Below are 12,976 nucleotides of genomic sequence, written 5' to 3' on the forward strand. Positions count from 1 at the left end.
GTTATAGAATTTATTCCGAGGTACTAGTGTTCATGAGTTATTGAATCACAGTGTAATCATTAGATCAAATTTTGGTTTAAAGGCAATGAGGGAGTGGGAATAAGAATCATTTAAAATTATCCCATTATTTTTCCTAACACTTTAGAAATCTTTTTAAAAGTTCAAAGCAATAGAAAAAAATATATACTTTTTTTTCTGTTTCCATGTGTTTGTTCCTCCATTGACTAAGCTTGGATAATAAAACTAGTCTGGTCAGTTTCACTTTCCAATTTTTATACACAAGTGAAAGCTGTTTTGTGTCAACAGGGTAAAGGGTTCAGAATCATCTCACCTGCTGGGCCAATTTCCTGTAAGCCTTTCTTTGAGAGAAAGGAAGGGGAATAAAAGCTAGACCCTCGAATTAGACTACGTTAGAGTAAAATTTATTTGTTTTATTTTTACATACTAAAGTTTTCTGGGAGTGAGCAAGAGGATAGCAAAGGGGTGTGATGGCTATATTGTACTCTCACTTAATCGTGACTATTTGTATAGCATAATGTTACCTCTACAGTTATTTTGGAAAATTGGCACTTAGATGGTTCAACCCTTCCACAAAACATGTTTCTGTTTTCTTTTTCTTTCTTTTTTTTTTTTTTGATGAGACCAATGTTAGTCTTAATCCGATGTCGTGATGACGTGCTGGAAATGTTCTCAAGAGGCAAAGAGAGAAAGAAAAAAAAGTTGCACTTTAAATTGAGCGCAGTGTGGTTTATGAGATTGTTAGAGGGCGGTGTGCTTTTCCTACAAATTCTTTCTTAACAAGGTTAACCTGTGGCTGTTGTTGTTTCACCCCCCCCCCCCCTCGGCCCCTTGCAGGAAAACTTTCTGCCCTCAGCGCCATCCAAACCTTCCCAGTCGAAAGCACTTTGCTCACTGAGCAGATAAAACTGCGCGTACGTGTGAAACAGGCAGAGGGAGACACGCGCGCACACAGTCGGGTGGAAGCTGGGGCCACAGCACAGCCGGGGCTGGGTGCCCGAGCCGGGCTGACCTTTCCACGTGTCCCAGCACCTGCGAGGCTGGTGAAGCATTGGGTTTCCTTTTCCCAGGGCAGGCCGAGCCCAGACGGGGCTGGGCGGCCGTGGGCTTAGGCCAGGGGGCTCGGAGGCCCTCCCGCGGAGCACGTGCGGCCGGCGAGCTGGGCGGGGCGGAGGGTGGCCCGGCTTTCCCGCAGGGCCGTGTCCGCGCGTCCTCAGCCCGCCGGCGGTCGCCAGGCGGCGGCAGCGGCAGCGGGCGGGTCCCCGCGCTCCCGGCCGGCTTTGCAGGGCGGCCTAGCGAGCGCGCCAGGCCCGGCTGGAGCGAGCCCCAGTGCAATACTGCCCGAGCCCGGGCGGGGTCTCTGTTCTCTGGCAGAGGAGGTCCCTTGGCAGCGGGAAGCTCCCTCTCTTTCTCTCGCCGCCGCTCGGAGTCTGCGCCCTGGTGCCAGGCGCCCAGCTCGGCGCTCCCCTGAGCTCGCCGGCGCCCACTCATTCGCAGCCCAGCCTTCGCGGCCGCCGCCTCCCTGCTCCTCCTCCTCCTCTTTTCCCCAGCCCGCCGCGGCCATGGCGGACAGCGCCAGCGAGAGCGACACGGACGGGGCGGGGGGCAACAGCAGCAGCTCGGCCGCCATGCAGTCGTCCTGCTCGTCTACCTCGGGCGGCGGCGGCGGCGGCGGCGGCGGGGGCGGCGGCGGCGGTGGGAAGTCGGGGGGCATTGTCATCTCGCCGTTCCGCCTGGAGGAACTCACAAACCGCCTGGCCTCGCTGCAGCAGGAGAACAAGGTGCTCAAGATCGAGCTGGAGACCTACAAACTCAAGTGCAAGGCGCTGCAGGAGGAGAACCGCGACCTGCGCAAAGCCAGCGTGACCATCGTGAGTGCCCCCCGGGGGCGCGCTGCAGCGCCGACCTCCGCCCGCCCCGGGAGGGGCTGCGCCGGGATCCAGGCAGCCCCCCCCCGGCTTCCCCAGACTCCCGGGGACCCGCAGCGAGCACACTCCCTTCGGAGACCTCCCGGCCTCCGGGGAGAGAGGGAGGTGTCCCTTCGGGGCCACGCGGGTCTGTCCTCCTCGGGGGCTCGGGATCCCCGCGGAGTGCGGTGAAAGGCGACTGGGGGCAGCCACCCGTGGTGCCTTTTCGCCTCTAGGAGAAGGCCCCTTTGGGGCAGGGCTGGAGGCTGGCGGCGTGGCTGGGGGGCGGGGTGGGACTTTTTTCAGTCCTAGCATGCCAGAGGGGTGCGTCCAGAATCTGGGGAACCCGAGTCTGGCGGAGAGGGAGGAAACTGGGGTCTTTTCCTGGGGCCTGTCTCGTGGTGTTGGGAGTGCACAGCTGGGCTGGGCACTCAGCTGGCATCAGGACAGCGCTAGCTGGATCGCCCGGGGAGGGGGCGGGAGAGAGTGGCCAGGAATCCGGGAAGTGGAGTTTTCTGGCCAGGATCGAGAGAAAAGGGCGGGTACCGTCGCTAATGCTTCCACCTCCGTTGGAAGTCCTTTCCTTTGGGGTGGGAGGATGGACGGTGTACAGCAAGGAGAGTGCAGCATCTTGGCCTGGACAGGGCTGGGGCCGAAGCCAGGGGAAGGGTAGCGACTGTGACTCCCTTGCTGAGCCAGAAGTACGTGTGTTTACTTCATTGGTGGTGGAGTGGTTGGGAGTATCTTGCCTCTGAGTCCAGATACTTGACTAGAGAACAGGCCATCTGTTCGGTTTCTACCTGGCCTCTGGAGGCTCCCCAGAAGAGGGTATGATTAGGTCTGTAAGTCTGTCTCCCAGTGTAGCAGACGGTTAGAAAGGCCCCTATAGCAGTGATGAGGCGAAACATAACTAGAAAAAGTACACTGTATGCTCTCACCTAACATCCCTGCCAGCTCATCACATCATTAACATGCAGAATCCCCGCACAGACAACTCTATTCAAATCAAAACAGTTTCCTTGCCAGGAGCAGAGAAGGAAATGTCAAGAAATCAAGGGGATAAATTGCCACAGCTGCTGCACAATAGCTGATTAGACTGAACTTTGAGATGAAGAAAAAGGGATGAATTTGGGGATGGAGGGTCACACCTTAGAAACGGGGCGAGTTTGGGATGCCCCTGTGCCAGGAAAAGGTCTTCGGGAGAGGAGTGAGTATGTGCTTCCCCAATGATGGCCCATACATAGAACTAGATGGCGTTCTTAACTTGTGTAGAAAGCAGGTTTCCACCAAAGGTCATTGTGACCAGCATCCTATCTTACAACTGATTGCAGAAAGACAGTTTGCATGCTCAAATCCAGTCCCAGTGAATGGAATTGGAGCAACTTTCATCTCAGAGACCGTAAAGTTCTTGAAGTGCCCTTTTGGTAGGAAGGGGGAGGAGTTTGCAGAGGCAGCCACTTCCAAGCCTCCTGTGTAGCTTTCTTGGCTGAAAGAGATGTCTCTGCTGAGAGGGGTTGAAAAGAGAGAGAAGTTGGTGGAGGCAGTTTATTTAAGGTTTGAGTTAGTAAATGAGAGGGTTAGCTTCTTGGAGATTGTGAACCTTGGAAAGTAGTAAAACTTAGAGGAAACAAAATCTTCAGCCTCCTGCATACATTGAGCAATTCAGTCTGTTTTTGTTTGTTTGGGAAGGAGAAATGAGGGTAGAGAGACGGTGAAAGGGTTGTCTGTTTGACACTTCGACCATCTTATAAGTAGATTTGTAAATTGTGCACAGACATACTGGCTTTGCAGCGACAAACATGTTCATTCCTGGTGTGTAAGATCAGAGGCCTTCTGAATACTTGGCTTGAAGAGTGTATAAGGTGGTGGCTTTATTTCTTAGCACTAAGCCTCAAATAAAACTGACATCCAACCAAATGTACTTTGTGAAATGTTCTGTGGTGTTACTGCATGCAGTTGCAAATTTTTTTAGATGACAGCGTACAAGTACCAGAGGCCTCTCAGTTCTTTAATCTCTGACTAATGCATTCAGGGATACAAAAAAGTACTTGTGGTTTGCCTGGTTCCTAAGTACTTGGCAGGTGTAACCAAGGAGCTAAATGACAGATGCAGAAAAGAGAATTCTTGCCTCGAGACCCACCTGGGCAACTTGCGAGACCTCATCTCTACAATAAATCAAAAAACCAGCCGGGCGTGGTAGCGCGCGCCTGTAGTTCCAGCTACTTGGAAGGCTGAGGTGGAAGGATTGCCGGAGATCAGCAGGTCGAGGCTGCAGTGGCCGGGAGCGGCCACTGCACTCCAGTCTGAGCAACAGAGTGAGACTCCAACCCAAAAAAAAAAAAAGAGAATTCTTGAAGCTTTTCCTGTGTTGGGGTGAGCTTGACCTCTCAGGTATGTAATTTGGGAGGAGAAATGTGTGTGACTCCACAAAATAGGCTGTGGGTATAAGGAGTTCACTGAATAGCACTGTTTCATAGTTTATGTCAAGGTTAATCTGTACAATCCCTGACAACTCCAATCCAAGCATTACCCTTGCAAGTAGTTGCCAAGGAAGTCTATGACAAGGTCGAGATATTCTTGTTTTAATTTTAATTTTAGAGATGTGGGGAAGGCCTAGATTCAATTAAGTGAAGGTCTTGTTAGATTTTCACTATTTTAATTTCAAGGGAAGATGGTACCATAATCCTATTACTTGCCTTCCTGGTTCTTTTTAGTTTTTATAATTATGCTATTAACACTTACGTTCTTGAGCACTAAAGGTGACAATGGTTGTCTTTCCTTTTCCTTGAACATGTTCAAGTAGGTACCTTGCCTTTATGCCACACCCCGAAGAAGAAAGAGTCACCCTCTTCTTCTTTTTTTTTTTTTTTTTTTTTTTAAATAGACTTTATTTTTTAGGGCAATTTTAGGCTCACAGTAAACTGAACATAAGCTACAGAGTTTTGCCACATACATCCTACCTTCACACGACACAGTCTCCTCCCATCAACATCCTGCACCAGAGTGGTCCATTTGTTACAGTCAATGAAGCTACATTGAAGCATCATTATCACTCAGAGTCTACAGTTTACTTGGTCTTATATATTCTGTGGGTTTGGACAAATGTGTACTGACATGTATCCACCATTATAATATCATACAAAATAGTTTTACCGCCCTGAAAATCCTCCGTGCTCTGCCTGTTCTTCCTGCTCTCCCTCTTAACTCGTGACAACCACTTGTCATTTATTCTCTCCATGGTTTTTGCCTTTCCCAGAATGTCTTGTAGTTGGAATCAGACAGTATGCATCCTTTTCAGATTGGCTTTTTTCACTAAGCAATATACATTTAAGTTTCCTCCGTGTTTTTTTCATGCTTGATAGTTCACATTTTTTTTAGTGTTGAATGATATGTAATTGGATGTATTATAGTGTATCCATTCACCTACTGAAGGACATTGTGGTTGCTTCTAAGTTTTGGCAGTTATGAATGAAACTGCTGTAAACGTTCATGTGCAGGTTTTTGCCTGGACAGAAGATTTCAGCTCATTTGGTTAAATACCAAGGAGCATGATTGCTGGATCATATGGTAAGAGTATGTTTGGTTTTACAAGAAATTGCCAGACTGTCTTCCAAAGTGGCTGTAACCATTGGGTAAGAGTTGCTTTTGCTCATCAGCATCTGGCATTGTCAGTATCTGAAATTTTTTAAATTTAATTTTTAAGTTTTATTTTAGAATTGTGGGATGCATATGAAGATTTGCCACACAAGTATATATTGTGTGAAGGCGAGATTGGGCTTCTAGTGAGTCCTCTCTCCTGCTAGTAGTGGACATGGTACCCAATGGGTGGTTGTGCATCCCTTATCTCCCTTTTGTCCCTCCCTTCTTTTGTTTTTTTTGAGTTGGAGAGTTGGAGTCTCACTCCGTCGCCCAGACTGGAGTGCAGTGGCCGCTCCTGGCCACTGCAGCCTCGACCTGCTGGGCTCCGGCCATCCTTCCGCCTCAGCCTTCCAAGTAGCTGGAACCACAGGCGCGTGCTACCATACCCGGCTAATTTTTGATTTACTGTAGAGATGAGGTCTCGCCAAGTTGCCCAGGCGGGTCTCGAACCTGCGGGCTCAGGCAATCCACTCACCTCGGCCTCCCAAAGTGTGGGATTACAGGCTGAGCCACCGAGCCCGGCTGTCCCTCCCTTCTTTAGCAGTGCCCAGCATCTGTTGTTCCCACCTTTGTGCCTATATGCCCAGTGCTTAGTGCCTACTTGTGAGTGAGAGTCGTCTGGATTTTGACCATTCCAGTAGGTATGTAGTGATCTCATTGTGCTTTTTTTTTTTTTTCCCTAAGTCCAAAGGTCAATAGAAGCTCTTAACCAATGGTCTCCTCTGGTATATAAGTATTTATTCTGATCGAGCTACCCATTTAATAAAGAACTGGTTTATGGATTTGTGTTCTCAGCATTTTACAAAAGAGGTAATCATTGTCTGTGGGGAAGGGAAAACTGGAAGAAGTTTTTCATCCATGTCTACAAGTGCTAGGTGCATCTGTGAGTTGCACCTTGCCCTAGGCCATTTTATTTGGAACTTAGAGGTGAAATAGATTGTTTTGAGTGATTATCCAATTTCACCCATTAAATCGGCAGGAGAACCAGGCTACTGATTTCAGATCATAATTTCTTTTTTTGGAGTGGGGAAAATAAACAAAAAACAAATGCTTAGTCACCCTTTTGAGTAGCTTGTATATGTTAGGCTAGATTCATCTATGGAGCTTGTCCTGCGACTGAGAATGTGCTTGGAGATTATCTGATTCAGTGCAGGGAGGGTTGTGAAGGAGTGATAGTCTCTGAGAAGGCGAGGAAATGCAATTGTGGGCATTCATTAATGACTTCTGAGTTCTCATCTTGTTCCTGGTATGCTCAGAGAATATAAGCAGGGCCACAGGTGGTTCTCCAGGGTGTGTGCCTCTTCTGGGTAGGTTTAGACCTGTGGTATGTGCTTGGTTTGGAAAGAAAAGCCTATATTAAATCACTGTAAAATTAATTTTTCATCATAGAAGTTTAGGGAAATACAGAAATACAAAGGTGTTTTGAAGTCGTAATAGAAAAACATATTGGTATGGCATGATTAGAAACCCTGAACATCAACAGTGTAATAATGGTTTCATTAACCAATAAAAGCCACCATGTAGTTACTGTTGTGTATTTTGGATTCTTTATTCTGGAAGCCTAAAATGCAATTTTCAATTTTTAAGACTTCATTTTGGCAGACTCTCTGAAGCTATCAGGTCGACATTGCCTTGTAAAGAGGTGTTATGTCTTCCCCTTCTCCTGCACCCCCAGTTTAGAAAAAGTATTTCTTAGGTTCTTTTGGAAACAAACAGCTTTAGACACAACTTTGAGGAAAGTATGACTTCACAGGTCCAGATGTCCACAAGTCTTCTTGAAGAGGGTTTTCTTGTATTTCTCCTGCATTGAAAGTTTTTCACATTTGTAGGTACCTTCTGTGTGTTTCATATAATCTATTTGTATTTAAAATTTTTTAAAAATTAAAGGAGGTCATGCCAGTCTTTTACAATGCTGTCCTTATTTATTTGCTGGAAGTGGAGAATAGAAAATCCATAGTATCTCGTTTGTGGTGACTCTTGTTCAAGACCTGAGAGATTGGTTTACAGCAAAAATCTGAGGTCATTGCTTGCTTAAAAAATATTCAATGGCTCCCCATTGTTCTTGGATCCAGGTAAACTTTCTGGTGGTTTACCAGGCTCTGCATAATTGGAAAGGGCCCACCTGCTTCACAGCCACACCCCTTGCATGCATTTAGAGTCCAGTGTGCATTCTCTTAGCTCTTATTTCACCCCTTGAACTAGTAGCATGCAGAATTTCAGTAGGTTTCTCTGGCTCCTCAATGATGTACCACCTGCCTTTATTTTTTATTTTTATTTTTATTTTTTTGAGTTGGAGTCTCACTCTGTCGCCCATACTGGAGTGCAGTGGCCGCTCCCGGCCACCGCAGCCTCGACCTGCTGGGCTCTGGCGATCCTTCTGCCTCAGCCTTCCGAGTAGCCGGAATTACAGGCGTGCGCTACCACGCTCAGCTAATTTTTATTTTATTTTATTGTAGCAATGAGATCTCGCCTGCCCAGGCGGGTTCCGAACCCGCAGGCTCAGGCAATCCACTCACCTCAGCCTCCCAAAGGCACGGGATTACAGACTGAGCCACCGAGCCCGGCTCACCTGCCTTTTAAAAGCTCTTCCGTATACCTCCTCTCCCTTCTGCCTCTTAAATTTAGGTAGACTGTACTGTCTCCTCCACCTGAACAACCCCTTCCTCCTGTGCCCAGGCACTGCCACTTCATCGGCCCCACACAGGGGTATGCCCCTGCTCTTGTGGTTCCATGGCAACCCTCTGTCACAGACCCGCTACCCCGTAGATCTTCCCCAGTAGTTGTGTAAATTCCTTTAGGTGCAGAATTTGCTTTGTTCATCGCATTCCTCAATCCTGGCATGCGAGAGACACTCAGAGATCTGTTGAGTTGGCTCCAGAGGCGTGTGTGTGTGTGTGTGTGTGTGTATTTCTGGGGTGAAAGTGCTAATACTGTTCTTCTGTTCCAATACGTTGTCTTCAAAGAGCCACTCTCCTGCCACAATGGCAAACACCTTTATCATAGTCAGTGAAACAGACTGGATGGATGAGTAGATACACCGTATAATTTGGGGGACCACTGGACCAGTGTGTGCCCTAAGCCCTTGCCTTCTAGCCTTGGGTGATGTTGGAGGCTAACTTGTAGCACACACCTAGACATGCCCGATAGTTTTCATCTGAAGGTGTCTTTAGGTTCACCTTTCCAAGGGTTTCTCAGTAAGACTTAGAGGAAAAAGTAGTTCTGTTGGAGGTGTTCAGATTTGCTCCCTTGGTAATGATGACCTGTCATTATCATTCCAGGCATTTCCTGTGACTTTCCTTAATGTTAAAATGCCTTACAACTGCCACTGGAAAACAACTGTGGACCATCAAAAGGGGACACATAAATGCAAGCATCTGAAAACAGGATGGGGAGACTTGCCGAGTCCTTATAGATGTCTATGTGTGCCTTGCAGAGTGAAGGTGGGGTGGTGGTACAGTGTCACACACAGTGTACTTGTGTTCTGTGTGTTTTTTCCCCCTCTTAAATCATGCCTTGCAGAAATAATTGCATTTACACCTGGAAATGCTAATCTGAGCTATGAAACTGCAGCCGGGCTGAGTCAGGAATAACAATCATCTTTCCTGCTCCCTCTGCATACTTTTTTCCTCAGTGGATAGGTGTTGCCTTTTGTTTTCACTCACAATGTGGTTGTTTAGGTATATTGAATTATTGTCAAAACTGGCGAAGTAAATGTTCCCAGGTCAGTACGTTCCTGCTTGGTGGTGGTTGCAATTTTCTTGACAGAGAAAATAATGCTCTGGAAGATATTTTAATCATCAGGATCTTGGAGTGGTGTTAACTTGCAGATTCTTCTTACTTCCCTAAGACTGTCGAGTTTTCTTTTATGGCTGTCAAATCCACAGCCATGAAGTTCCTTCCAACCCTCATACCAATAAATTGCACATCACTCATCACTATAGGTTTGCTCTTTAGAGATAAGAATGCTAAAAAAATAAAATAAAAAGATTAACAATGTGATTGGTTGTTTAGAGTTACCTCTCCCCTTTATTTTTGGTTCCTAGATCCAATGTTTAGAGTGCAATTTTTAGTGATTTCAATCCATCACAATACTCATTTGTTTAATGCTGGGAAACTTTCTGAAACTCCTCTCCCCTGCCCCATCTTTGCTTCCTCAGTAAGTCACAAAAGGGCATGTAATAAATAGAGTTTTAAATAGGCAGGATTCAGCCTTCAAGAGCTTATTTACGACCTACTGTATGCCAGATACTCAGAAATATCCAAAAAGAATGTTAGGGCTATTCCAGTAGCCTAAGCAAGGATTGCACTTGATTGTCATTTAGCTGTAGGGATTTCAGAGCTGAGGAAAACAGTCTGTTTCTCTCTAGTCCAGAGGAGTGTGAAGTCCGAAGTAATTAACATATAGGTCGAAGCAAGCAAGAAGGAAGTTCAGGCAGACTGAACTTAGTAAAGTACTTCTCAGGAGTTCCAAGGGAGGGGAACTTTAACTTCCACCTTCCAAGATGAAGTTCGTCTAGCTCAGTGAATACCTTTAAGGAAAACAACGTGTCATATTCATTCACAGTTTGATTAGCTTGTAGTTTATTTTGTAAGGCAGAGACTGGAGAACTGTTGCCCAATTTATGCTGAGATAGCACATGGAGGCTTTTGGCTTGTTTTTAATTTTCTTTTTTATGTGGTGATGATTGAAAAGAAATGTGTTTGATATTTTAATTTTGTAACTTGTTTCTGTTAGTAGATTGAAATTACCAAGGTTTTTTTTTTTTTTTTCCTCTTTCTCCTGTATTCCTGTTATACTCTGGGGTCCACCCGTGTTCTTTTCATGGAATATTGTTGGATGAACCAAATTTCCTAAATGTTGAATCTGAAACTATCTGAAAGTAAAGACCTCTTATGGCAAAATTAATTATACTATTTGATGGACAATTTTGAATTCCAGATTTTTAAAGGAAGCAGGGCTGATTGATGGGCTAATCTTCCATGCATCTATCTGTTCCAGATCAAACCAGCCTCAGTGGTGCCAGGTGTGTGTCCAGAATGATCTGGTTTAACACCCACCAGGGCATTGCAGGGCACTGGGGATCAAATGAGGCCCCTTGGTACTGTGGAGCAGAGTTGGGATGTTCAGCCAGACATAGGTCATAATTCAAAAGTTTTCCATAGAAGGAAAGAAGAGAGTGAAAGAATGAAAACAGCAGGGATTATGAGTGAACTGAAGAAAATTCTTAGAAATCTAGTTACCTGTATTAAACACTTCACATGTTGCTTTTTAAGTGAACAATTTAAGTCTTTTATACCATCTACTTTTTGAGGTTGAATTAGAGGACTAAAAGGGACAGCCTTGAGAGAAAAATAATTATATCTGGTGTTTTATGTAGAAAGAACTTTCAACTCATGAAATTATTTTTATGTAAGCAGTGATTTCTTATTTCTGTTATTTTAATATACTAGCTCAAGTGATCATATTTATTTTTTGTTTTTTTCTGGGGGGATGTTCTTCACTAAACAAGCCTTAATTTATCTAAACAAAGATGTGCTGAGTTAAAACATCCTTGTTTCTGCTTCACTAAATATAGTTCCACTAAATGTTAAGGAAAAAAATTGACTAGATGAATTTTAACATCTTCGTTAACCAAAGAGTACAGTTTTAAGTATATACTCTGTAAAGTGGAGGGTTGGGCTTACTCAGGTGCAGATAACTAGCTGGAAAGGGGCCATTACCATTTGAAAAGTATATTAACTGTTTCACACCATTTTGAATCTTGAATACATGGAGTTTATTATCAAGAAACACCTTAGGTATCCCAAGAAGCGGGCCAGTGACTTTTTGGCAATTAAAAATAAGTCTGGGAAAATATATACAATGTACAATTTACCCCTTTAACCATTTGTAAGTGTACAATTCAGTGGCATTAAGTACACTTACAATATTTTGCAGCCATCACCATGATCCATTTCTGGAACTTTTTTCATCATCTTAAATAGAAACTCCTATCCATTAAACAATAACTCCTATTTCCCCTTTCCCTGGTAACCTCTATTCCTCGTGACTTTTAAACATTTTTATTTTTTAAAAGAAAAACTTCATCTGATCTACAAAAACAGCTAGTTGCTTTTTATTATCCTGGCATTGAAGTTATACATTTGGACTTAAAGTGTTTTAATAAGAGCACCACCCTTGATGTCTTCCTTCAACTTAGGTTTATATTGGCTATTAGCTGGGTCATGCATGGTTCTTTTGTGCCATTCAACAAATGTGTACGGTGCCTTAGCCCTGTGCTCAGCTCGCTCTCCTAATTTGTATTTAGAGTAAGCACCCAGATATGGAGGAGGCTGGATGAGGGAATAACTCCTAGGGAGGGCTTGTCCTTCAAGAAGGAAAGGACTTACCCCCAACACCTCACAGGTGATAGTTGCCTTTTCTTATTTTTTTTGGTAATAAAATGTGTTGTACGCATTTACTTTCCCTGACAGCATTTTGAATAAATCATAATTTAAGAACATTTGAAGGGAAAAAAAGCTTGAATTTGTATTCACTAGCCTTGTCCCACTTGCTGTCCCATTTTCAAATCTTTTTCTGTTACTGTGATAACAGCTAATGTTTATCCAGTGCTTACTATGGGATGGCATTGTTAGAAGGGGTTTGTGTACATCCTCTCATTTAATCCTCACCACAGACTATGTGATCAGTACCACTGGTATTCATAGCTGTAAACTTGCAAATTTAGGTCCAGAGAGGATGTATCACTTGGCAATCAGGTGGAGCTGGGATTTGAACCCAGGTCTGGCTTTAGCTTAAACACAGAATACACTGTCTGTGTGTTGGGAGTGGGAGAATATTATTTTAGGAATTTAGGAACAGTTTTTTATTTTCCTTTCCTTTTTTTTTTTGAGTCGAGGTCTCACTCTGTCACCTAGACTGGAGTGCAATGTCACAATCACAACTCACTGCAGCCTTGACCTCCTGGACTCAGGCGATCCTTCTGTGTCAGCCTCCTGAGTAGCTGAGACTACCGGTGCGTGTCACCAGGCCCACCTAATTTTTTATTTTTTATTTTTATTTTTGTAGAGATGAGGTCTTGTTATATTGCCCAAACTCCTTGATTCAGGTAGTCCTCCCACCTCGGCCTCCCAAAGTGCTGGGATTACAGGTGTGAGCTACTGTGTCTGGCCAGCAGTTTTATCTTTATCTCATTGTGGGCAGTTTCCTCTTAGTGGCTTCTGCACAGCTGTGTTCCTTCAGTTTGGGTAGTCAGGGCTGCCCCATTACCTCAGCAAATTCCCAGGATGCCAGGCCTGAGGGAGTGTTGCCAGGAAGCAAACTCCCTGTCTTGAAAAAAACAGTGATGGAGAGGGTGCCTTCACTGCATAGAGGACAGTCTCTGCTCCCCCTTCTGGATCTGTTGCCCTCC

The 12,976-nt window shown here is 45.1% G+C and overlaps 1 protein-coding gene across 1 annotated transcript in view; it reads left to right on the plus strand.

The window, feature by feature from the left end:
* Nucleotides 1-1,233: 1,233 nt before the first annotated feature.
* CCDC6 (coiled-coil domain containing 6) overlaps nt 1,234-12,976 on the plus strand; it is a 112,719-nt gene continuing 100,976 nt past the window's right edge. Inside the window, exon 1 of the mRNA XM_008059130.2 lies at nt 1,234-1,889. Coding sequence (XP_008057321.1) covers nt 1,581-1,889 — 309 coding nt within the window. The 5' untranslated portion in view covers nt 1,234-1,580. The remainder of the gene's footprint in view (nt 1,890-12,976) is intronic.

Source organism: Carlito syrichta, unplaced genomic scaffold (genome assembly GCF_000164805.1).
Source record: "Carlito syrichta isolate Samal-C Ts95f unplaced genomic scaffold, Tarsius_syrichta-2.0.1 Scaffold303726, whole genome shotgun sequence".
In the NCBI taxonomy this organism is placed as follows: domain Eukaryota; kingdom Metazoa; phylum Chordata; class Mammalia; order Primates; family Tarsiidae; genus Carlito; species Carlito syrichta.